This window comes from Erythrolamprus reginae, chromosome 6, assembly GCF_031021105.1.
Source record: "Erythrolamprus reginae isolate rEryReg1 chromosome 6, rEryReg1.hap1, whole genome shotgun sequence".
NCBI classification, from domain to species: domain Eukaryota; kingdom Metazoa; phylum Chordata; class Lepidosauria; order Squamata; family Dipsadidae; genus Erythrolamprus; species Erythrolamprus reginae.
In genome coordinates this window covers 2,680,441-2,706,835 of record NC_091955.1, presented here as the reverse complement: position 1 = coordinate 2,706,835, position 26,395 = coordinate 2,680,441, and the positions used below count along the sequence as shown (strand labels likewise).

General features: G+C 40.1%; 1 protein-coding gene across 4 annotated transcripts in view; it reads left to right on the top strand.

Annotated features, from left to right (window-relative positions):
* The window catches only part of ITPR2 (inositol 1,4,5-trisphosphate receptor type 2), a 155,125-nt gene that overhangs the window by 59,928 nt on the left and 68,802 nt on the right, over window positions 1-26,395 (top strand). For 2 of the 4 annotated variants that reach the window (XM_070755072.1, XM_070755076.1), the window contains exons 10-21: window positions 10,419-10,463; window positions 11,369-11,523; window positions 13,476-13,575; window positions 14,957-15,117; window positions 15,350-15,491; window positions 15,979-16,140; window positions 18,292-18,464; window positions 20,999-21,118; window positions 21,223-21,408; window positions 22,582-22,833; window positions 23,870-24,014; window positions 25,706-25,856. In XM_070755072.1, the coding sequence (XP_070611173.1) occupies window positions 10,419-10,463; window positions 11,369-11,523; window positions 13,476-13,575; window positions 14,957-15,117; window positions 15,350-15,491; window positions 15,979-16,140; window positions 18,292-18,464; window positions 20,999-21,118; window positions 21,223-21,408; window positions 22,582-22,833; window positions 23,870-24,014; window positions 25,706-25,856 (1,792 nt within the window). The remainder of the gene's footprint in view (window positions 1-10,418; window positions 10,464-11,368; window positions 11,524-13,475; window positions 13,576-14,956; window positions 15,118-15,349; window positions 15,492-15,978; window positions 16,141-18,291; window positions 18,465-20,998; window positions 21,119-21,222; window positions 21,409-22,581; window positions 22,834-23,869; window positions 24,015-25,705; window positions 25,857-26,395) is intronic. The other 2 variants (XM_070755073.1, XM_070755074.1) reach the window with 2 other exon arrangements.

Sequence of the window (26,395 nt, the reverse complement as noted above, 5' to 3'; positions counted from 1 at the left end):
TCCTGGGTACGGAAATGTCAAAATTGTGGCCCTGTCTCTTAAGTGTTAAAGTTACATAAGCCATTAATCTTCAGGGCATCTTGCGAGAAGAGGTTGGAGTAGCTGTGGAAAGGGTGGAGCGAGGAAAGGACGTGAGTGCCTAAAACAACATGAAGAAGCTTTGGGTTCCGACTTTGGACCAAGTGAACGATTGCAAAATTCTTTCGGACACATTTATTTAGTTATTTTATTTATTCATTTGTCCAATACACAAATACATAGGAAGAAAAATAGACATGAAGTAATATATATAAGGGTAAAATTGAACTTAGAGGAGAGGATATATGAAAGGAAGAGAATATATAAGATAGGTGAAAGAGAGGAAAGACAATTGGACAGGGGACGATAGGCACATCAGTGCACTTATGTACGCCCCTTACTGGCCTCTTAGGAACCTGGAGAGGTCAATCGTGGAGAGTCTAAGGGAGAAATATTGGGGGTTAGGGGTTGACACAATTGAGTCCGGTAATGAGTTCCACGCTTCGATAACTCGATTGTTGAAATCATTCCTTGCAAGCTGGATACTCGGACATGAATAGAATATAATTCTTTATTGGCCAAGTGTGATTGGACACACGAGGAATTTGTCTTTGGTGCAGATGCTCTCAGTGGACATAAAATAAAATATACATTTGTCAAGAATCATGTGGTGCAACACTTAATGATTGTCATAGGGGTCAAATAAGCAATGAAGAAACAATCAATATTAATAAAAATCTTAGGATACAAGCAACAAGTGACAGTCATACAGTCCTAAGTGGGAGGAAAAGGATGACAGGAGTGATGAGAAAAAAACTAGTAGAAATAGAAGTGCAGACTTAGTAAAAGGTTTGACAGTGTTGAGGGAATTTTTTGTTTAGCAGAGTGATGGCATTCGGGGGGGAAATTGTCCTTGTGTCTAGTTCTCTTGGTGTGCAGTGCTCTGTAGTGACGTTTTGAGGATAGGAGTTGAAACAATTTGTGTCCAGGATGCGAAGGGTCAGTAAATATTTTCATGGCCCTCTTTTTGACTTGTGCAGTCTACAAGTCCTCAATGGAAGGCAGGTTGGCTGCAATTGTTTTTTCTACAGTTCTGATTCTCCTCTGAAGTCTGTGTCGGTCTTGTTGGGTTGCAGCACCAAACCAGACAGTTATAGAGGTGCTACTCTGTGAATTAATGGCCATAATATCTAGAGATAATTTGGACCTGGTTGCCATAACTGAGACATGGTTTAAGGATTCTAATGAATGGGAAATATCCATACCAGGATATACACTGTATAGGAAGGATAGAATAGAGAGAAGGGGAGGTGGAGTAGCCATTTATGTTAAGGAAACTCTAAAAACAACACTAATTCAAAATACATGTCAAGATCTAGAGACCCTCTGGATTTACATGCAAAATAAAGACGGTTCTGTCATTAGAATTGGGGTGATCTATAGGCCTCCAGGGCAATCTAAGGAATATGACAACAAGATGGTGGATGAAATTACCCAAATGGCAGTAAAGGGAGATATTGTGGTTATGGGTGATTTCAACATGCCTGATGTTGACTGGAATATCCCCAGTGCCCTTACATGCAAAAGTAAGAATATAGTAGAGGCCTTTACAGGAGCAGCTCTGGCACAGCTGGTTAAGACACCAACTAGAGGGGAGAATATTCTAGATTTAGTTTTTACGAATGGGAATTGGGTTTCAGATGTCAAGGTGGGAGAAAATTTAGGTTGCAGTGACCATCTATGTTTGTGGTTTGATGTAAAAACTCATTGTGAGCAATCCTATAATGCAACCAAAGTATTGGATTTCAGAAAAACAAATTTTAATGCAATGGGGGAATATTTAGATAATGAATTAAAGGGGAGGGATAAAATGGCAGGAGCGAGCACCCAGTGGACTGTATTTAAAAAGGCCATCTTAAAAGCCACTGGACTGTATGTAAGACAAATATCTAAAGGTAAAAGGAAGAAGAAACCGCTATGGTTTAGCAATGATGTAAGGACTATAGTCAATGAAAAAAAGGCTGCCTATAGGAGGTATAAAGAGTCTGGAAGTATAGCTGATAGGGAGGTGTATAAAATGAGACAGAAGGAGGCGAAACAGATAATATATGCTGCTAAAGCCTCAAAAGAGGAAGAAATTGCCAAATCTCTAAAGAAGGGGGATAAAACCTTCTTCAGATATATTAGTGATAAGAAGAAGAAAAGCTGCGGCATCACGAAGCTTAGTACCGGGAAAAATACATGCATTAATGGGAATAAGGAGATCGCTGACCATTTCAATAGCTACTTCTGTTCAGTTTTCTCAAAAGACACCTTACAAAATAATACTATAGAGGGATATAGCATTGCCTCCAACTGTACGGATTCAGCTCCAGTGATCTTAGAAGCCGATGTCTTAGAAGAACTTGAACGATTAAAGATAAATAGGGCAATGGGTCCAGATGGCATCCACCCCAGAGTTCTTAAAGAACTCAGATCTGTCATTGCTACCCCCCTGACTGATTTGTTTAACCAATCCTTGTTAACAGGAGATGTTCCTGAGGATTGGAGAATGGCAAGTGTTGTGCCTATCCACAAGAAGGGCAGTAGAGAAGAAGCTGGTAACTACAGGCCAGTTAGCTTGACATCAGTTGTCGTTAAAATGATGGAGACTCTACTGAAAAAGAGGATAAATCAGCACCTAAAAAACAATAAATTATTGGACCCAAATCAGCATGGCTTTACTGAAGGCAAATCATGTCAGACTAATCTCATTGATTTCTTTGACTATGTCACAAAGGTGTTGGATGAAGGTGGTGCCGTGGATATTGCCTACCTGGACTTCAGCAAAGCCTTTGATACGGTTCCACATAAAGAGCTGATAGATAAATTAGTGAAGATTGGACTTAATCCCTGGATAGTTCAATGGATTTGCAGCTGGCTGAAGCATAGACACCAGAGGGTTGTTGTGAATGGCGAGTATTCTGAGCAGAGTCAGGTTACAAGCGGTGTGCCACAAGGGTCTGTTCTGGGTCCTATTCTTTTTAATATGTTTGTGAGTGACATAGGGGAAGGTCTGGTAGGGAAGGTTTGCCTATTTGCCGATGACTCTAAAGTGTGCAATAGGGTTGATATTCCTGGAGGCGTCGGCAATATGGTAAATGATTTAGCTTTACTAGATAAATGGTCAAAGCAATGGAAACTGCAGTTTAATGTTTCCAAATGTAAAATAATGCACTTGGGGAAAAGGAATCCTCAATCTGACTATTGTATTGGCAGTTCTGTGTTAGCAAATACTTCAAAAGAAAAGGATTTAGGCGTAGTGATTTCTGACAGTCTCAAAATGGGTGAACAGTGCAGTCAGGCAGTAGGGAAAGCAAGTAGGATGCTTGGCTGCATAGCTAGAGGTATAACAAGCAGGAAGAGGGAGATTATGATCCCGCTATATAGAATGCTGGTGAGACCACATTTGGAATACTGTGTTCAGTTCTGGAGACCTCACCTACAAAAAGATATTGACAAAATTGAACGGGTCCAAAGACGGGCTACAAGAATGGTGGAAGGTCTTAAGTATAAAACGTATCAGGAAAGACTTAATGAACTCAATCTGTATAGTCTGGAGGACAGAAGGAAAAGGGGGGACATGATCGAAACATTTAAATATATTAAAGGGTTAAATAAGGTCCAGGAGGGAAGTGTTTTTAATAGGAAAGTGAACACAAGAACAAGGGGACACAATCTGAGGTTAGTTGGGGGAAAGATCAAAAGCAACATGAGAAAATATTATTTTACTGAAAGAGTAGTAGATCCTTGGAACAAACTTCCAGCAGATGTGGTAGATAAATCCACAGTAACTGAATTTAAACATGCCTGGGATAAACATATATCCATCCTAAGATAAAATACAGAAAATAGTATAAGGGCAGACTAGATGGACCATGGGGTCTTTTTCTGCCGTCAGACTTCTATGTTTCTATGTTTCTATGTTTCTACTGTTCTACTCCATTCTACTCTATTATTATTCTACTCTACTCTTATTCTACTCCACTCTATTATTATTCTACTCTACTTTCATCTATTCTACTCTATTATTATTCTACTCCACTCTACACTATTATTATTCTACTCTACTCTTATCATACTCTATTCTACTCTATTATTATTATACACTACTCTACTCTTATTCTACTCTACTCTATTATTACTCTATTCTACTCTACTCTACTCTATTATTATTCTACTCTACTTTCATCTATTCTACTCTATTATTATTCTACTCCACTCTACTCTACACTATTATTATTCTACTCAACTCTACTCTTATCATACTCTATTCTACTCTATTATTATTATACACTACTCTACTCTTATTCTACTCTACTCTATTATTACTCTATTCTACTCTACTCTATTATTATTCTACTCTACTTTCATCTATTCTACTCTATTATTATTCTACTCCACTCTACTCTACACTATTATTATTCTACTCTATACTCTACACTACTCTACTCTTATTCTACTCCACTCTATTATTATTCTACTCTACTTTCATCTATTCTACTCTATTATTATTCTGCTCCACTCTACACTATTATTACTCTACTCTACTCTACTCTACTCTACTCTACTCTATTTTACTCCACTCTACACTATTATTATTCTACTCTACTCTACTCTTATCATACTCTATTCTACTCTATTATTATTATACACTACTCTACTCTTATTCTACTCTACTCTATTATTACTCTATTCTACTCTACCCTACTCTATTATTATTCTACTCTACTTTCATCTATTCTACTCTATTATTATTCTACTCCACTCTACTCTACACTATTATTATTCTACTCTATACTCTACTCTACTCTACTCTTATTGTACTCTATTGTACTCTATTATTATTATACACTACTCTACTCTTATTCTACTCCACTCTATTATTATTCTACTCTACTTTCATCTATTCTACTCTATTATTATTCTACTCCACTCTACACTATTATTACTCTACTCTACTCTACTCTATTTTACTCTACTCTATTATTATTCTACTCTATTTGGAAGCATTGAACTGGATAATATTTCTCTGCAAATAGGTATGGCTTCAATTAACAGCATCCTTAGTCTACAGAAGTATTTGCAGTCTGGTGGGGGGGGGGGGGGTTGGGGGGGGGCGCAAAACCCCCAGCCTGTTTTGTGAGCCTTGAAGCAAATAAGCCAAAGGTACTAAACTCTGTAATGTGTGGAGGGGAAGAAAAACCCAATATTTTCACTGGAATGTTGGAAAACATTTAGGCCCATAGGTAATAAAACCACCAGGCGCACGATGCCAAACTCCACAACTGCCAAAAAAGTCTGGAAGCCGACAGTTTAGCTCAGAAAATGTTTTAGTCTGGAAAACTTGGCAGATTCTCTTTCCGCCTCTTGGTTCGATTCCATATTGGAGAAATGCAACACAATGGGCTCTGAATGGGACCCCCATTTTACCAGTGTGCAAAAACGGGTGTGAAATATAGCAGGTTTTTATTTTATTTTGTTTTTATTTATTTTTTTCAAATATTTTTTATTATTTTCAAAAAAGGACAAACAAAGACATACAACATTAAACATTTAAGGAGCTGCCATTGCTCCGCTTGTCGTAGAAGTCTTAACTAATACAGAATATAAAAAACCCTAACTGTTACCAGATCTATGCAGAAGTACCACACTTGTGAATTACATTCTTGTTGAATTTAATTCTATATTTTTAATATTAAACTTGTTAATTGAATTTCTTTGTATTTTAAAAAGTGATATACTTGTATATGTCTATATATATAAAAAGAGAAATAAACAAATTATTAGTAATACAGAGAAAAGAAAAAATAAACACTTCTAAGTTAGTTACAATATAAACTATTTCATTCTATCTTATAATTCTTCAGATAGTCATTTATTCTTATATATTTAATTTTTAATGCTATTTTTAAAATTCCACCAATCATATACTTTATCCCATATTTTATAAAATTCTGTTTCGGTTTGATTATTCAGACGTTTAGTCATCATGTCTAATTCTGCACATTCTATAATTTTTTTGAATACCTCAATATCTTCCGGTATCGTCTTTTCTTTCCATTTCTGTGCAAATACTATTTTGTTTTTAAATTGGTTTGCTATTAAATGCATTTCTTAGTGCTTAATGAACAACGTGTTGTCATTGATTAGATTAGATTAGATTTATTGGATTTATATGCCGCCCCTCTCCGCAGACTCGGGGCGGCTCACAACAATAGTAAAAACACTACATAGTGACAAATCCAATACCCACCAATCCAATTACAATTTTAAGTTAAGAAATTCATAAAACAACCCCAATATATATAAAAAACAAGCACACAATCAATCAAACACCAAAACAACATGGGCAAGGGGGAGATGTTTCAGTTCCCCCATGCCTGACGACAGAGGTGGGTTTTAAGTAGCTTACGAAAGGCAAGGAGGGTGGGGGCAATTCTAATCTCTGGGGGGGAGTTGGTTCCAGAGGGCCGGGGCCACCACAGAGAAGGCTCTTCCCCTGGGTCCCGCCAAGCGGCATTGTTTAGTTAACGGGACCCGGAGAAGGCCCACTCTGTGGGACCTAACTGGTCGCTGGGATTCGTGCAGCAGAAGGCGGTCCCTGAGATAATCTGGTCCGGTGCCATGAAGGGCTTTATAGGTCATAACCAACACTTTGAATTGTGACCGGAAACTGATCGGCAACCAATGCACACTGCGGAGTGTTGGTGTGACATGGGCATATTTGGGGAAGCCTATGATTGCTCTCGCAGCTGCATTCTGCACGATCTGAAGTTTCCGAACACTTTTCAAAGGTAGCCCCATGTAGAGAGTATTGCTTAATTATTATTGCTTAATCATTAAGTGGCATCTCGCTCAACAGTAGTAATTGTGAAAGGGATCTTGGAGTCCTAGTGTTCAACCATTTAAATAGGAGCCAGCCATGTGCAGCAGCTGCCAAAAAAGCCAACACAGTTCTAGGCTGCATTAACAGAGGGATAGAATCAAGATCACGTGAAGTGTTAATACCATTTTATAAGGTCTTGGTAAGGCCACACTTGGAATACTGCATTCAGTTTTGGTTGCCACGATGCAAAAAGGATGTTGAGACTCTAGAAAGAGGGCAGAGAAGAGCAACAAAGAGGATTAGGGGACTGGAGGCTAAAACATATGAATAACGGTTGCAGGAACTGGGCATGGCAAAGTTTAATGAAAAGAAGGACCAGGGGAGACCGGATAGCAGTCTTCCGGTATCTCAGGGGTTGCCACAAAGAAGAGGGAGTCAGGCTATTCTCCAAAGCACCTGAGGGTAGAACAAGAAGCAATGGGTGGAAACTAAACAAGGAGAGAAGTAACTTAGAACTAAGGATAATTTTTCTGACAGTTAGATCAATTAATCAGTGGAACAGCTTGCCTCAAGAAGTTGTGAATGCTCCAACACTGGAGGTTTTTAAGAAGACGATGGATAACCATCTGTCTGAAGTAGTGTAGGGTTTCCTACCTAAGCAAGGGGTTGGACTAGAAGACCTCCAAGGTCCCTTCCAACTCTGCTGTTTTTCTATCCTGTCCCATTCCATATTCTATTCTACTCTACTCTACTCTACTCTACTCTATTCTGGTTAATTGTTAATTTCTCCTTAGTTCTAAGGTGCTTCTCTCCTTTAATTTCCACCCATTGCTTCTTGTTCTACCCTCAAGTGCTTTGGAGACTAGGTTGACTCCTTCTTCTTTGTGGCCACCCCTGAGATATTGGAAGACTGCTATCGTGTCTCCCCTGGTCCTTCTTTCCATTAAACTAGCTATGCCCAGTTCTTGCAACCGTTATTCATATGTTTTAGCCTCCAGTTCCCTAATCATCTTTGTCGCTCTTCTCTGCACTTTTTCCAGAGTCTCAATATCCTTTTTGCATTGTGGCGACCAAAACTGAAAGCCGTATTCCAAGTGTGGCCTTACCAAGGCCTTATAAAGTGGTATTAACATTTCACGTGATCTTGATTCTATCCCTCTGTTAATGCAGCCTAGAACTGTGTTGGCTTATTTTATTATCTCTTATCGGCGAGGATCTTATTTTACTGCAATACTTTTTTTGCCTTTGAGCAAGTCCACCATACATGGTAATAGATTCCGGTTTCCTTCTTCACATTTCCAACATATTGAGGATGAATTTGGGAACATCCTGGCAATTTTTACAGGTGGTAAATTGCCAATTTACAATTTTAAATTCTGGGTTTTCCATTGTGGTCATAACCCGAGGATGACCTGTATTCAGGGTATCGTCTAAAAATACATTTCTTTCAACAGAGCTTTTTTTAAAAAAAGGTTTATTTAGTTTTTCAAATACAATAAAAAGGAAAGAAATCTCATTCTAGACGTGCAGATCATTTTGACTCAAGCCTTCCATCAACCAAGCTTTTTAACGGCAAGTGGTGCTGAATATGAATTTTATGCTTGGAAAGCTTGGCCTTGGCCCTTGTTCTTTATTTTTTTTAAAAAGTTATATTAATTGCTTTGTGTGTCCTTTATTTTTGTTCTTTTGTTCTTGTTCTTTATTTTTTTTTGAAACTTATATTAATTGCTTTGTGTGTCCTTTCTACAGCAGAATGGACATTGAATCAGTAAGTCAATAAAATAATCACAAAGAATAAATAATCGCACTTAGACTGGGTCTATTGTCTCCTGCCCTTGCCAAGGAAACAAATAGGGGCCCAAGATAGTCTTGCAGCTGTAGGATTTCCCATGATAAAAAGTTTTATCTCCAAGTGTTGTTTTTTTTAAATGTATCCATTGGATAAAGACCTCTCTGAAACGAATGGTTAATTTATTGACTGTACTCAGTGGAAAGATACCTGTATTTGCTTTTCTGGATACCACACGCGTGGTCAGCCTGATCGGAGTTGCTTTTCAAACATGTTTTCTTTGATAAATTAAAACCTTTAGGATTCAAGGTTACACGGGACAGTTTTTGTTTTGGAAGCAAATCTCTGCCTGACCAAGTTTATCATGAACAGGTAGATGAAACTTATGCCGGCAGGAGGCAGTGGAGACTCATTGAGTCAATTGCTTTCGCTCCTGGCAGGATGTCGGTGAAAGCAGAGATATTTATATATTTATAGGCGGCTGAAAGAGAGAAGGAGAGAGAAAAAGGTTGTTACTATTAAAAGAACCAATAGATCTTTTTAAAATCTGGGGTCTAATTTTGTTATAGCTTTTATTCGAAATGGCTTTTTAATTTAAACTGGCATTCAAATAGGCGGAAAATGAAATCTTCCTTTCCTTTCTCTTTTCCCTTCCCTTCCTTTCCTTTCCTTCCTCCTTTCCATTCCTTCTTCCTTTTCTTTCCTTTCCTTTCCTTCTTTCTTTCCTTTCCTTCTTCCTTTTCTTTTCCTTTCCTTTCCATTCTTTCTTCCTTTCCTTTCCTTCTTCCTTTCCTTTCCTTTCCTTTCTCTTTTCCTTTCCTTTCCATTCTTTCTTCCTTTCCTTTCCTTTCCTTCTTCCTTTCCTTCTTTCTTTCCTTTTCTTCTTCCCTTTCTTTCCTTTCCTTTCCTTTCTCTTTTCCTTTCCTTTCCTTCTTCCCTTTCTTTCCTTTCCTTTCCTTTCCCTTCCCCTCCCATTCCCTCCTCTGCTCACTTTCCTTTCCTTTCTCCTCTTTTTATCTTTCCTTCCCTTTCCTACACACACATACAGAGAGAGGGAGAGAGGTGGACACAATTTCACGTCATTTTACATGTCAAAATGATTTGTGGCTCCTGGTGGTTTTTACATTTTTAAAACATATATAAATTCCATCTTCAATTAAACCGTGTGTCATCTGAGAACAAATAATTTGCATGATGATGATGATGATGATGATGATAATAATAATAATATTTTATATTACAACAATATTCATCGTATTAATATTCATTCCGTAAACATAAAAATAATTCTCGTAAAACTTGCTTCTCTCTATTAACAAATCTTTTAACAACCAGTTTTCTGCCCTAATGACCATCGAGGTAGGCGTGGCTAAGGGGGGGTCATGTGACTGGGTGGGAGTGAGTGATGTCAAGTTGGCCATGCCCACTCAGGTTTTGTGGCTCCCGGGGTTTCCTTTTCTGTGGGGAACGAGTCCAAATGGCTCTTTGAGTGCTTATGGTTGCAGACTACTATATAAAGAAGCTAGCGAACCCCACTCCCTTACTAGCACTGACGAGATTACCTAGCTGGGTAACGAAACGTCTGCAATTAACCTACTGAGGTCGGAGAGGGCCGAGGACTCCAGAAATCTGCTTGTAACTCCACACATTTCTCTACCTTTTCAACCTGTATTTACAAACTCATTTTAACACCACCTGTTCAAAACCGCTTCTAAAAATGCTAACCAAAGTATTCTTTTGCAGCTCAATCCACACCATCCAGAGGGCTGTAATGGGGAAAAGATACTGGTGAGTCCCACCCCTTTAAATAAAACAGGGCAAAACGTTACCCTGTGAAATCTTCTCCCAATGATACAGTGATATCTCGTCTTATGAACCCCTCATCATACAAACTTTTCGAGATACAAACCCGGGGTTTAAGATTTTTTTGCCTCTTCTTACAAACTATTTTCACCTTACAAACCCACCGCCACCGCTGGGATGCCCCACCTCCGGACTTCCGTTGCCAGAGAAGCACCCGTTTTTGTGCTGCTGGGATTCCTTGAGGCTCCCCTCCATGGGAAACACCACCTCTGGACTTCCATGTTTTTGTGATGCTGCAGGGGAATCTCAGCAGGGGAATCTCAGCAGTGCAAAAACGGGTGCTTCGCTGGCAACGAAGGAGGTGGGGTTTCCCAGCGAGGGGAGCCTCAGTGAAATTGCAGCATCGCAAAAACACAGAGGTCCAGAGGTGGGGTTTCGAGGACTTTGGTGTTTTTGCAATGCTGCTATTTCACTGATCCTCCCTTCTCTGGGAAACCCCACCTCCGGACTTCCATTGCTAGCAAAGTGCTCGTTTTTGCGATGCTGGGATTCCCCTGCAGCATCGCAAAAACACAGAAGTCCGGAGGTGGGGTTTCCCATGGAGGAGAGCCTCAGGGGAATCCCAGCAGCACAAAAACAGGCACTTCGGTTGGCAAAATGGTTGAGTTTTGGGCTTGCACGCATTAATCGCTTTTCCATTGATTCCTATGGGAAACATTGTTTTGTCTTACAAACTTTTCACCTTAAGAACCTCGTCCCGGAACCAATTCATCTTGTAAGATGAGGTATCACTGTATGTGCTTTTGAAGCAACCTGTGTGTGGGTCTTTATTTCTGACAATCGATCCAGCCGGACAGAACACAAACCACGTTATCTCTGTTCTATCTCAGCAGAAAGACAACGAGCTCCTAACTTTGAAGAAGAAACGGCAGGCTGGGGAGAAGATTATGTACACCCTGGTCTCTGTTCCTCATGGGAATGACATCGCTTCCCTCTTTGAACTGGACGCCACCACCTTACAACGGGCTGATTGTCTGGTCCCAAGGTAATGACAGGAGACAGAAATAAAATGAATGTTTTTGGGTGGAGCTCCATCTTTCTACCTGTTCTGAGTCACGGGCCTCTGTCTAATTCCAATATACAAAATCATTTATTAATAAAATAATAATAATAATAATAATAATAATAATAATAATAATAATAGAAACATAGAAGACTGACGGCAGAAAAAGACATCATGGTCTATCTAGTCTGCCCTTATACTATTTCCTGTATTTTATCTTAGGATGGATCTATGTTCATCCCAGGCATGTTGAAATTCAGTTACTGTGGATTTACCAACCACGTCTGCTGGAACTTTGTTCCAAGCATCTATGACTCTTTCAGTGAAATAATATTTTCTCACGTTGCTTTTGATCTTTCCCCCAACTAACTTCAGATTGTGTCCCCTTGTTCTTGGGTTCACTTTCCTATTAAAAACACTTCCCTCCTGAACCTTATTTAACCCTTTAACATATTTCAATGTTTCGATCATGTCCCCCCTTTTCCTTCTGTCCTCCAGACTAGACAGATGGAGTTCATGAAGTCTTTCCTGATACGTTTTATGCTTAAGACCTTCCACCATTCTTGTAGCCCGTCTTTGGACCCGTTCAATTTTGTCCATATCTTTTTGTAGGTGAGGTCTCCAGAACTGGACACAGTATTCCAAATGGGGTCTCACCAGCGCTCTATATAGCGGGATCACAATCTCCCTCTTCCTGCTTGTTATACCTCTAGCAAGCATCCTACTTGCTTTTCCTACTGCCCGACCACTTACGGTAGATTTGTATGCCGCCCCTCTCCGAAGACGTGGGGCATCTCACAACAATAATAAAACAGTGTGACAATGTAAACAAATCTAATATTAAAAAAGCATCTAAAAACCCATCATTTAAAAACCATGCAACACACGCATACCATACATATAACTATAAAAGCCTGGGGGAGATGTCTCAATTCCCCCATGCCTGGCGACATAGGTGGGTCTTAAGTAATTTGCAAAAGGCAAGGAGGGTGAGGGCAGTTCTGATCTCTGGGGGGAGTTGATTCCAGAGGGCCGGGGCCACCAAAGAGAAGGCTCTTCCCCTGGGGCCTGCCAGACGACGTTATTTAGTTGATGGGACCTGGAGAAGGCCAACTCTGTGGGACCTCATCAGCCGCTGGGATTCGTGCGGCAGAAGACGGTCCCGGAGATATTCTGGTCCGATGCCATGAAGGGCTTTAAAGGTGATAACCAACATTTTGAATTGTGACCGGAAACTGATCGGCAACCAATGCAGACTGCGGAGTTCAAACTTACTTAGGGAAGCCCATGATTTCTCTCTCGCAGCTGCATTCTGCATGATCTGTAGTTTCCGAACACTCTTCAAAGGTAGCCCCATGTAGAGAGCGTTACAGTAGTCGAACCTCGAGGTGATGAGGGCATGAGTGACTGTGAGTAGTGACTCCCGGTCCAGATAGGGACACAACCGGTGCACCAAGCGAACCTGGGCAAATGCCCCCCTCGCCACAGCTGAAAGATGATTCTCTAATGTGAGCTGTGGATCGAGGAGGATGCCCAAGTTGCGGACCCTCTCTGAGGGGGTCAGTAATTCCCCCCCCCCAGGGTAATGGACGGACAGATGGAATTGTCCTTGGGAGGCAAAACCCACAGCCACTCCGTCTTATCAGAGTTGAGTTTGAGTCTGTACACCCTTCTTTTACGTATGGAAATATTTAATTTCTAACTTCTGATTTTATTAATTCATTGAATCGAAAAAGAATCAATTATTCTTTGGTACCAATGGACACATTTGTGTGGGTATAATTTTAAATTTCTGTCTCCTGCTCTTCCTTTCCGGAGACGATCTAATTGAGTTTCCAGCAGTCTCTGTCAATTCCTTCGGAGTTGAGTAGAGAATCTGTGATTCGCTACAGTGGTTTAAAGTTCATTTCTTGGTTTCTTTGGTTTTTATTTAGAAATTCCTATGTGCGGCTGAGGCATCTTTGCACTAACACCTGGGTGACCAGCACCAGCATCCCAATCGACAAAGACGAAGAAAGGCCAGTGATGTTAAAGGTAAAGAAGACGTTGGTTAAATCGGACTTTGTCCACATAAATAACTCCAGTCTTTTGAGGGAGACAAGAAAATAAGAAATATAATAGATGATAAATATATGGATGGATGGATGGATGGATGGATAGGTAGGTAGGTAGATAAATAAATGATAGATAGATAGACAGAGATAGATAGATAGATGATAGGTAGGTAGGTAGGTAGGTAGGTAGGTGTTCTGTCGGGCTCTTTGGTAGACTCCTCCCAAAAATTCACAGGTACAAATTTCAGACACACACACACATTTGAAAATTCAAAACAATGTTCTTTATAATGAAAATTCACTTAACCTAAGCCCTCTTTTGGTATAGCCAAGAGCACTCGTCTCCAAACAAACTGGTAATTTGTACAAGTCCCTTATCAGTTCTGTGATACTTAGCTTGCAGCTGTGAGGCAATTCACAGTCCTTCTTCTTTCACAAAGTGAAACACACTTTGCTCTGGTTTAGTTTCAAAGCGGGGGAAAATCAGTACACAAAGGTCGAAGTCAGCAAAGCAGGCACGAAACACAACGATCAGATAACCCTCCACAATGGCCAAACCCACAGGCTGCTATTTATAGCAGCCTCACTAATGACCACAGCCCCACCCAACCACAGGTGGCCTCATTTTCTTTGATAATGATCTCTCAGTTGTTGCTGCCTATGCATCACTCTCCGCATGCGTGGCTGTATCATTAACTCTTGTTCTGAATCCAAGGAGGAGCTAGAGAATTGATCTCCTTCTGAGCTGTCTGCCACACTCTCCTCCTCCCTGTCACTCATGTCTTCTTGGTCAGAGGAGCCTTCATCAGCAGATTCCACCAGGGGCAAAACAGGCCTGCAGCATGTGGATGTCTTCCCTACATCCACAGTCCTTGGGGCAGGAGCTGGGCCAGAGCTAACCACAACAGATAGATAGATAGATAGATAGATAGATAGGTAGGTAGGTAGGTAGGTAGGTAGGTAGGTAAATAAATGAAAGATAGATGACAAACAGATAGATCCCCATGTACAATTAGTGGGCCACTGTGTGACACAGAATGCTGGACTCGATGGGCTTTGGCCTGATTCAGCATGGCTTTTCTTAGGTTCTTTGATAGACAGATAGTTATGGATGAATGGATGGACAGACAGACAGACAGACAGGTGATAAGTAAATTAAATGATAGATGAGATAGATAAATGACATATATGATAAAATGATGGATGATAGATGGTAGATAAAAGACAGACACATGATAGATGATAGTTATAGATAGATGATAGATAGATAGACAGACAGACAGACAGAATGATGGATAGACAGGTGGATAGATAGAATGATGGATTGATTTATCGCCCTTCTCTGTCCCCCAAATCCCTAGATAGGAACCTGTCAGACGAAGGAAGACAAAGAAGCGTTTGCAATTGTGTCTGTCCCTCTGTCCGAAGTCAGAGACCTGGATTTTGCGAACGATGCCAACAAGGTTTTAGCATCGGCGGTCAAAAATTTGGAGAACGGTTCAGTAACTCAAAATGAAAGGAGGTTAGTGGTCATTCTTGCCCCCCCTTTTTTGGTTTGGAGTTTCTTGTCAAAATGCAACTGTATTGTCAGGCAAAAATTGAAGAAGAGCCTGGACTGCTATCTGTCAGGAAGGGTGTAGGGTCTCCAGCTTGGGCAAGGAAGATTAGACTAGATGACCTCCAAAGTCCCTTCCAGCTCTGTTGTTCTGTTATTATTCATTGTTGTTCTCTGTCCTCTCCTTGTTTCACCTTAGGTTTGTCACGAAGCTCTTGGAAGACCTCATTTTCTTTGTGGCCGATGTGCACAACAATGGACAAGAGGTTTTGGATGTGGTGGTGATTAGACCCAATCGAGAGAGGCAGAAATTAATGCGGGAACAAAATATATTGGAACAGGTGAGTAGATGACGACAAAAGCCTTTGTGATGGCGTAAAACCCTTTGATTTTGATGGTGCCCACAATGTGAGGGCATTGTCAGGACTGATTGATTGATTGATTGATTGATTGATTGATTGATTCATTCATTCATTGATTCATTGATTCATTGATTCATTCATTCATTCATTCATTGATTCATTGATTCATTGATTCATTCATTCATTCATTCATTCATTCATTCGTGAATTCCCGTTCTTCTGAAATTCCATACCCATTTTGCACTTTACACTTGGAGGGACGTGTGTACTGTGTGGTCACTCAATCATGGTTTACTACAAGCCAACATTTCCTTCCCATTTTCACCCGATCTGCTACAATGTCCATTTTTGCTTCATGTCCGCTGCAGAAAAGAAGGTAATAAAATCAGATCCAGGGTGACCTGCCTTATAACCGTCACGACGTAACTTGGTTTGTATGTCTGTCTGTCTCTGTGTTTGGACACAGATCTTTGGAATATTGAAAGCCCCGTTTAAAGAGAAGGCTGGTGAGGGGGCCATGTTGAGACTGGAAGACTTGGGAGACCAGAGATACGCCCCGTACAAATACATGCTTAGACTTTGTTACAGAATCCTCCGTCATTCTCAACAGGACTACAGGAAAAACCAGGTTGGTCTTTCCCTACCAATAAAATGCAAGATTTCTAGCTCAATGAGAAGTCCTTGGTTCTATCTGACCTTGGTGGTTTTCTTGCAGATGTTTCCTCGTCCAACTGGATAAGATCATCAGTGTTAGGACTCTGTCCATAATGGTTGGGTTGGCAGTACAGTGATCCCTCTATTATCGCGAGGGTTCCGTTCCAAGACCCCTCGCGATAATCGATTTTTCGCGATGTAGGGTTGCGGAAGTAAAAACACCATCTGCACATGCGCGCCCTTTTTTCTATGGCCGCGCATGCGTAGATGGTGGAGTTTGCGTTCCCCGCCGCCCACGCAAAGGGGAAACCCCGATTCGGCTCCTCGCTGCTGCTGCGCTACCGAGCAGATCAGCTGCTGGGTGGCCGAAGGAACCTTCCCTGGGTCTTCCCCCTCTTGCTGGCGGGCGGGCGAGCGGCGGGCATCAGCGAGGAGCCGGGGTTTCCCCTTTGCGTGGGCGGCCGGGAAGACCCAGGTAGGGGGTTCAGGGGGGTGCTAGGAAGCCCCCCAGGCCGGCTGCGACCTTTTAAAACAGCCGCGCCGCTTCCGAGCTGAGTCCTGAAGCCAAACGCGGAAGTGGGTTTTTTTAAAATTAATATTTTTTTTAAAATCGCGATATAGCGTTTCGCGAAGATCGAGATCGCGAAACTCGAGGGATCACTGTATATAAACTAAGCTGTGTCTATTTGGCTGAGGTTTTGCAGACTGCCACAAGAGGGAGCTAGAGTTTATAGTTTAATTCTCTCAGTCACCCTCTCTGTTTCTCTTTGTCTAAGCCACTCACTGTTAATGGCTATTCACTGTTAGGCTAGCTCTGCAATCTCTCTGTATGGTAGTCATGTACAGTGTTCCCTCGATTTTCGCCGGTTTGAACTTCGCGAAAAACCTATATCACGGTTTTTCAAAAATATTAATTAAAAAATACTTTGCGGTTTCCCCCCCTCTACCACGGTTTTTCCTGCCTGATGACGTCATATGTCATCGCCAAACTTTCGTCCAACTTTAATAATTTTTTTAAAAATAAATTTTAATAAATAAACATGGTGAGTAATAATCTAAATGGTTGCTAAGGGAATGGGAAATTGTAATTTAGGGGTTTAAAGTGTTAAGGGAAGGCTTGTGACACTGTTCATAGCCAAAAATAGTGTATTTACTTCCGTATCTCTACTTCGCGGAAATTCGACTTTAGCGGGCGGGCTCGGAACGCATCCCCCGCGAAAATCGAGGGAACACTGTATTATAGCTAAAATGTGTTTAGGCTTGATATCTTTATTTGCTGATTATGACAAAGACATCTGGCAAGAAAGACCTTGTGTTATGAACTGAATTGGTTCCGGGACAAGGTTCATAAGGTGAAAAATTCATAAGATGAAACAATGCTTCCCATAGGAATCAATGGAAAAGTGATTAATGTGTGCAAGCCCAAAATTCACCCCTTTTGCCAGCCGAAGCGCCCATTTTTGCACTGCTGGGATTCCCCTGAGGCTCCCCTCCATGGGAAACCCCACCTCCGGACTTCCGGGTTTTTGTGATGCTGCAGGGGTATCCCACATTGCAAAAATGGGCACTTCACTGGCAACGGAAGTCCGGAGGTGGGGTTTCCCAGTGAGGGAAACCTCGGCGAAATCGCAGCATCGCAAAAATGGGCGCGTCGGCTGACAACGGAAGTCCGGAGGCGGGGCATCCCAGTGGCAGCGGCTTGGGTTCGTAAGGTAAAAATAATTCGGAAGAAGAGGCAAAAAAAATCTTAAATCCCGGGTTCGTATCTCGAAAAGTTTGTATGACGAGGGGTTCGTAAGACGAGGTATCACTGTACTTGGTAATATTTGGATTGCTATTTTGACTTATTATGTGTTGGACTTTAGATTGTTTATCTGAATATGTTATTTCTCAAAGTAAACTTTAATTCAAGTTAGTGTAACTGTGTGTCGCTGAGTAGTTATTCACAACTAATCTCAGTCCAACCTTGGTAAACAAGGATTACTCTGCTCCTACATTAACAAACAGTGTTTATCTCGGTTTCTCTTTCTGGTGAGCTTGAAGAGCACCAAGAAAGGGAAATAATGTGGAATCCATGTGGAACTTGGAGAAGCCATAAAAAGCTTATTCTGGGATTTTCTTCCAGGAATACATTGCTACCAATTTTTGCATCATGCAGTCTCAAATCGGCTACGATATCTTGGCAGAAGATACGATCACAGCTTTGTTGCACAACAATAGGAAGTTGCTGGAGAAACATATCACAGCGAAAGAAATCGAGACCTTTGTGAGTTTACTCAGGAGGAACCGAGAGCCCAGGTTTGAAGCAGCGCACATAGTTCATGTCGTTCGTTATCTTTTCCGCTGGGGAATATCCGCGATAAAATTGGGTTAATATCAAGAGCAGCTCCTGGTTTTAGAATAGATTAGAATTAAAATGAATTAGAATTAGAATGAATTAGAATTAGAATTGGAATTGTAGAATTAGAATGAGAATTAGAGCAGAACAGAATAGAATTCTTGATTGACCAAGTGTGATTGGACACACAAGGAATTTGTCTTTGGTGCAGATGCTCTCACTGTACATAAAAGAAAAGAGACAATAGAATAGAATAGAATAGAATAGAACAGAATTCTTTTATTGGCCAAGTGTGATTGGACACACAAGGAATTTGTCTTTGGTGCAGATGCTCTCAGTGTACATAAAAGAAAAGAGACAATAGAATAGAATAGAATAGAATAGAATAGAATAGAATTCTTTTATTGGCCAAGTGTGATTGGACACACAAGGAATTTGTCTTTGGTGCAGATGCTCTCAGTGTACATAAAAGAAAAGAGACAATAGAATAGAATAGAATAGAATAGAATAGAATAGAATTCTTTTATTGGCCAAGTATGATTGGACACACAAGGAATTTGTCTTTGGTGCAGATGCTCTCAGTGTACATAAAAGAAAAGAGACAATAGAATAGAATAGAATAGAACAGAATTCCTTTATTGGTCAAGTGTGATTGCACACACAAGGAATTTGTCTTTGGTGCAGATGCTCCCAGTGTACATAAAAGAAAAGAGACAATAGAATAGAATAGAATAGAATTCTTTTATTGGCCAAGTGTGATTGGACACACAAGGAATTTGTCTTTGGTGCAGATGCTCTCAGTGTACATAAAAGAAAAGAGACAATAGAATAGAATAGAATATAATTCTTTTATTGGCCAAGTGTGATTGGACACACAAGGAATTTGTCTTTGGTGCAGATGCTCTCACTGTACATAAAAGAAAAGAGACAATAGAATAGAATAGAATAGAATAGAATTCTTTTATTGGCCAAGTGTGATTGGACACACAAGGAATTTGTCTTTGGTGCAGATGCTCTCACTGTACATAAAAGAAAAGAGACAATAGAATAGAATAGAATAGAATAGAATTCTTGATTGACCAAGTGTGATTGGACACACAAGGAATTTGTCTTTGGTGCAGATGCTCTCAGTGTACATAAAAGAAAAGAGACAATAGAATAGAATAGAATAGAATAGAACAGAATTGTTTTATTGGCCAAGTGTGATTGGACACACAAGGACTTTGTCTTTGGTGCAGATGCTCTCAATGTACATAAAAGAAAAGAGACAATAGAATAGAATAGAATAGAATTATTTTATTGGCCAAGTGTGATTGGACACACAAGGAATTTGTCTTTGGTGCAGATGCTCTCACTGTACATAAAAGAAAAGAGACAATAGAATAGAATAGAATAGAATAGAATAGAATTCTTGATTGACCAAGTGTGATTGGACACACAAGGAATTTGTCTTTGGTGCAGATGCTCTCAGTGTACATAAAAGAAAATATAGATTTGTCAAGAATCATGGGGTACGAACACTTAAGGATTGTTATAGGGTTTAAATAAGCAATTAGGAAACAATCAATATAAATTGTAAGGATAGAAGCCACAAAGTCATACAGATGAGTGGGAGGAGATGGGCGATAGGAATGACTAGAAGATTAATAGTCATAGCAATGCAGACTTAGTGATTAGCTTGACAGTGCTGAGGGCATGATTTGTTTAGCAGAGTGATGGCGTTTGGGGAAAACGTGTTATTGTGTCTTGTGGTCTTAGTTCCCTAGAAAATTAGCATTTCTCTCACTGTGAGTCTGTATCTCTCTCATCTCTCTCTCTCTCCCTCTCTCTCCATCCATCCATCCATCCATCCATCTATCTATCATCTGTATTTTCTATTGCTATCTATATCTCCGTATTTCTCCGTCTCTCTCTCTCTTCTATTTCTATTATCTCTATCTTTATTGCTATTTCTCTCACTCCCTCTCTCTTTCTCTCCCTCTTATCTATAGCCATCTACCTACCCATCCACCCACCTACCTACCTTCCTACCTCTCCTCTCATATGTATAAACCTGCCTACTTTATGTGTGTGTCTGTCTGTCCGTCCATCCATCCATCCATCCATCCTTTTTATATCCATTGTATTTCTTTCTTTCTTTTCTTTCTTTCTTTCTTTCTTTCTTTCTTTCTTTCTTTCTTTCTTTCTTTCTTTCTTTCCTTCCTTCCTTCCTTCCTTCCTCCTCCTTCCTTCCTTCCTTCCTTCCTTCCTTCCTTCCTTACTTTGTCTTTCTCTTTCTCTCTCTTTCTCTTTCTCTCTCTCTCTTTCTCTGTCTCTCTTTCTCTCTCTCTCTTTCTCTCTCTCTCACTCACTTTTTCTCCCTCCCCCCTCTCATCCACCTATCAATCACCTTTCACAGAGGGATGAATTGATCCTGGTTGTATTTCTACAAACCACGTTGAGTTTGCCCAGTTTGAAACCTCTCCTCTTCTTTCTCCTCCTCTCCTTTCTCAAGGTTCCTGGATTACCTCTCCGACCTGTGTGTTTCCAACACGGCTGCCATCCCAGTCACCCAGGAACTCATTTGTAAATACATGCTGAGTCCCGGAAACGCCGACATCCTCATCCAGACCAAGTAAGCCCGCTGAGATCTACCGATAACGCTTCCCCGTCGCTTCTCAGAAGCCATGTCTTCATGTCAACTGTTGGCAGTGATTGTGTCCGTTTTGTGTATTAAAGGCTGGTCTCCATGCAAATGGACAACCCCTTGAATTGCTCCTCCCTGTCGGACGATATCGAAGAGGAAGAGGTGTGGCTGTACTGGATTGACAGCAACAAGGAGCCCCACGGGAAGGCTATCCGCCACCTCGCCCAGGAAGCCAAGGAAGGCACCAAAACTGATTTGGAAGTCCTTACCTACTACAGGTGATTTTTTTTCTCTCAAAGGGAGAACAAAGCTCTATGCGATCCTAAACCGCTGTTCTTTCTTCTTTAGCTTTACTGACCATCCAAAGCCTTTCCAATTACATTGCAACACCTGAACAGGCCAAGGTAGATACGGTGATGAATGAATCCCAGGTTAGAAATTAGCCGGAAGATAGATAGATAGAAAGAAATAGATAATAGATAGAGATAGATAGATAGATAGATAGATAGATAGATAGATAGATAGATAGATAAATATAGAGCTAAAGAGATAGAGATAGAGAGATAAAGAGATAGATAGATAGATAGAGATAGATAGATAGATAGATAGATAGATACATACATACATACATACATACATACATACATACATACATACATACATAGATATAGAGCTAAAGAGATAGAGATAGAGAGATAAAGAGATAGATAGATAGATAGATAGATAGATAGATAGATAGATAGATATTCCATATTTACAGCAACACGAAGCTTAAAACTTCAGCCTGATGATGGTGAATGTGATTTCACCGAAACGTCGCATAGACATGCAAAATATTACACAGGGCAAAACCCGAACTCAGAACAATCTACATAGATAGATAAATAAATAGATATAGAGCTAAAGAGATAGAGATAGAGAGATAAAGAGATAGATAGATAGATAGATAGAGATAGAGAGATAAAGAAACAGAGAGAGAGAGATAAAGAGGTAGAGAGATAGATAGATAGATAGATAGATAGAGATAGAGAGATATAGAGATAGAGAGATAAAGAAATAGAGAGATAAAGAGGTAGAGAGATAGACAAATAGATAGATAGATAGATAGATAGATAGATGATATAGATAGATAGATAGATAGATAGATAGATAGATAGAGATAGAGATAGATAGAGATAGAGAGATAAAGAAATAGAGAGATAAAGAGGTAGAGAGATAGACAGATAGATAGATAGATAGAGATAGAGATAGGTAGAGATAGAGATAGAGAGATAAAGAAATAGAGAGATAAAGAGGTAGAGAGATAGACAGACAAATAGATAGATAGATAGATAGATAGATAGATAGATAGATAGATAGATAGATAGATAGTGATAGAGATAGAGATAGAGATAGAACACCTGGTAAACTAAGGCAGGTTGCAAATAACAGTTTTATTTTCTTACTTTAAGGTATCAACTCAACCTGTTTGCAAGGATGTGTTTGGACCGCCAGTATTTGGCTATCAATCAGATTTCCACCCAGCTGTCGGTGGATTTGATCTTACGGTGCATGTCGGATGAAAGCCTACCTTACGAACTGCGAGCTTCTTTTTGTCGCTTAATGCTCCACATGCATGTCGACAGAGACCCTCAAGAAACTGGGGTCCCTGTAAAATATGCCAGGCTGTGGACGGAAATTCCTACCAAGATTACCATCCATGAGTAAGTTCCTTTCTGGAAACGACAGACAGATCTTTCAATAATCTGGGTAGTTCTCGACTTATGAGAGATCACTAAACGACAGCTCTAGGTTACGGTGGACTCGAAAATACTGGGTATTGTGCGCATGAATGGGGGGAGTGCATTGCATTATGGGTGGGGGCACCCCCCCACACACTATTGTGCATGCACACCCACCCACCGATCTAGAGGAACTTCAATTTCACCAAAATGACCAAGTGCACATTGCAATTTATGAAGTGTGTCCTACTTCCACACTGGGCCTAGACCAATGATAGAAATACAATGATATAAATACTGTATTGTAACCAGGGTATATGTGGCAGTGGTAGTTGTCCAGACAATAATACAAGCCAACATCGCACACAGCAGGTACATATAATATTACATATATTCTCTTATTCGCACACAGTAGGTATAGTATATTCTACCCAGTATCTTGCACACAGCTCTTAGTATATTCTACCCAGTATCTTGCACACAGCTCTTAGTATATTCTACACAGTATATTGCACACGGCTCTTAGTATATTCTACGCAGTATCTTGCACACAGCTCTTAGTATATTCTACCCAGTATCTTGCACACAGCTCTTAGTATATTCTACACAATATATTGAACACGGCTCTTAGTATACAGTATTCTACGCAGTATCTTGCACACAACTCTTAGTATGTTCTACCCAGTATATTGCACACAGCTCAACATTACAAGCTAAGGCAGCAGAACAAATGCAATGCAACAAAACTCAACACAACATAATGCAACTACAGAATGGGGCGGCATACAAATCTAATAAATTATTATTATTATTATTATTATTATTATTATTATTATTATTATTATTAATGTAACAGAGGGCAGCACATCTGTGTCCCTTATATAGCTAAATTACAGCCTAGCTCATAATTGCTACCTAGCCCTTAAAGTAATGCCACTATTTTCTCCTAACATAAAATGCTGGTTTATCATCATATATGTGGTACTGACACCCACCCTAACGTGCTCTCTGTTTGCAGGTACGACTCCTTCACTGATTCATCCCGAAATGAGATGAAGACAAAATTTGCTTTCACAATGGAATTTGTCGAAGATTACTTGAAAGAAGTTGTCAATCAGCCTTTCCCATTCGGAGACAAGGAGAAGAACAAGCTGACATTTGAGGTTAAGATCACAATAATCTTGGCAGAATTTATACCTACTGATCAAAACGGCTTTCTGCCAAAAAGATGTATAAGAAACAATGTTAGGATTAATATAATAATATAATAATAATAGAGTGGAAGGGACCATGGAGGTCTTCTAGTCCAACCCCTTGCTTAGCCAGGAAACTCTGCCTAACAACCAGACAAATGGTTGTCCAACATCTTCTTAAGTATTGGATTGTATTATATGTCGTAGAATATTACGAGGCTCACAGTGAGAAACAAATAGGGCTAATTTTTCTCAAGGCAGAAAAAGCATTCGATAACATCAAATGGGACTTTATGTTTAATCAACTGGCTCATATGGACTTTGGGGAGAACTTTATTAAAATGTTTAAAGCAATCTATTCTAAACAGGTAGCCAAAGTAATTATCAATGGAGAAACAACTGAAAGTTTCCAAATCCAGAAGAGTAAAAGACAAGACTACCCACTATCCCCATTATTGTTTATATTATCACTAGAGCTATTAACTAGAAAGATGACCAAATTAAAGGATTGGAGATTAAGAAAGAAATATTTTAAATAGGCTTATGTCACATGTTTTTTTTTTGCTGAATTTGAAAATTAAGGGAGATTAGGATAGATCTATTTCGGTCTTATTTTGGCCTCATCAGTTAGCCATACCCACTGGGACTTGAACCTGCAACCTTTGCCTTGTAAGGCAGAGAATTATCCTCTAGGCTACAGTATCCAATCCCTTCAGCTCTGCACCAGGGAAGGGTTACATATTTTTGTGCCGAATCACACTGGTGTATTGAAGGAACATCACAGCTCCTTATTTGCCTCTTGGCCCAACTCAGGGCCATTTCCAAGGCAGTTAATTTTATTGATAGCCGACAATTCTATCTGTATGTGTCACTTTTTTTTTTTGCTGAATTTGAAAATTAAGGGAGACTAGGATAGATCTATTTCTGCCTTATTTTGGCCTCATCAGCTAGCCATACCCACTTATATATATATAATTGAAGAACTCTTACAATTGGGGGCAAGGCTGATGGAAACACTGGGTGAATATGGCGAAGTGGCAGGTTTAAAAATAAACAGAGGAAAAAACTAAAATGCTTGTCAAGAATATGACTAAAATACAAGAACATGAATTAGTTAATAGATTAAATATACAGACAACAAAAATAATTGGGGACAGAAGCAACTCCTAGCTTTTAGATTCCCCCCTCTTTAGAGTGCAGCACTGCAGGCTACTTTAGCTGACTGCTAGCTGTAGTTCAGCAGTTCGAATCTCACCACCAGCTGAAGGTTGACTCAGCCTTCTATCCTTCCGAGGTGGGTAACATGAGGACCCAGACTGTTGGGGGCAATATGCTGATTCTGTAAACCGCTTAGAGAGGGCTGTGAAAGCACTAGGAAGCGGTATATAAATCTAAATGCTATTGCTATTGCTATTAACAACTTCAGTGATTCATACTGCTATACTTTGTACTGTATTTTATTCTCATTTTTGTAAGCCACCCTGAGAAGGACGGCATAGAAATCCCACCAAATATATAAATGCATAAATAAAATTCTTGGGCATAACTATTGGTGTGTGTGTGTGTGTGTGTGTCCATTCAGCACAGGCAGGATTGTTAGGATTCTCTTTCTCGCTTTTTAATTTTTTTCTGTTCTTTGTGTTTTGTGTTTCATTTATTAGGTGGTGCACCTGGCTCGCAATCTCATATACTTTGGTTTTTATAGTTTCAGTGAACTCCTCAGGCTGACCCGAACGTTATTGGCCATCCTCGATATTGTACAGGTCCCTGTGTCATCCTACTTTGAAAGGTTAAGCAAATTTCAGGACGGAGGTAAACGGGGGAGGCGTTGGGACAGCATCCACAGAAAACTCTTTATTGTGTGTGTGTGTGTGTGTGTGTATGTGTATGTGTGTATTTTTTTCGGCTTTACAATCCATTTGCATACATTAGTACCTCTAGATACGAGCTGCTCCACATGCGAGTATTCCAAGTTACGAGCTGAGACGCGAGCAAAATTTCTGTTCGACACCCGAGCTCAAATTCGGGATACGAGCTGAGTGTCCACTAGGTGGCGCAAGAATTCCATTTTTTCCAGTTATCTACCTACCAACCCTGCAAAGAGTTAGGGCTGAAAAAAACCTTCTTCGGAGTAGCAATGAAAAAATCCTGCAAGTCGGGAAGATCGTTAGCATCTTGTTAGGGCTGAAAAAAATCAACTTCAGAGGGAGTAGCAATGAAAACAAGCCTGCAATTAAGTTAATATTAAGCTAATTAAGCTAATTAAGCTTAATAAATTAATCGCTATTAAGCAACATTAACTGCCGTTTCCCCAAATTAACCGCTATTAAGCTAATAGCGGTTAATTTGGG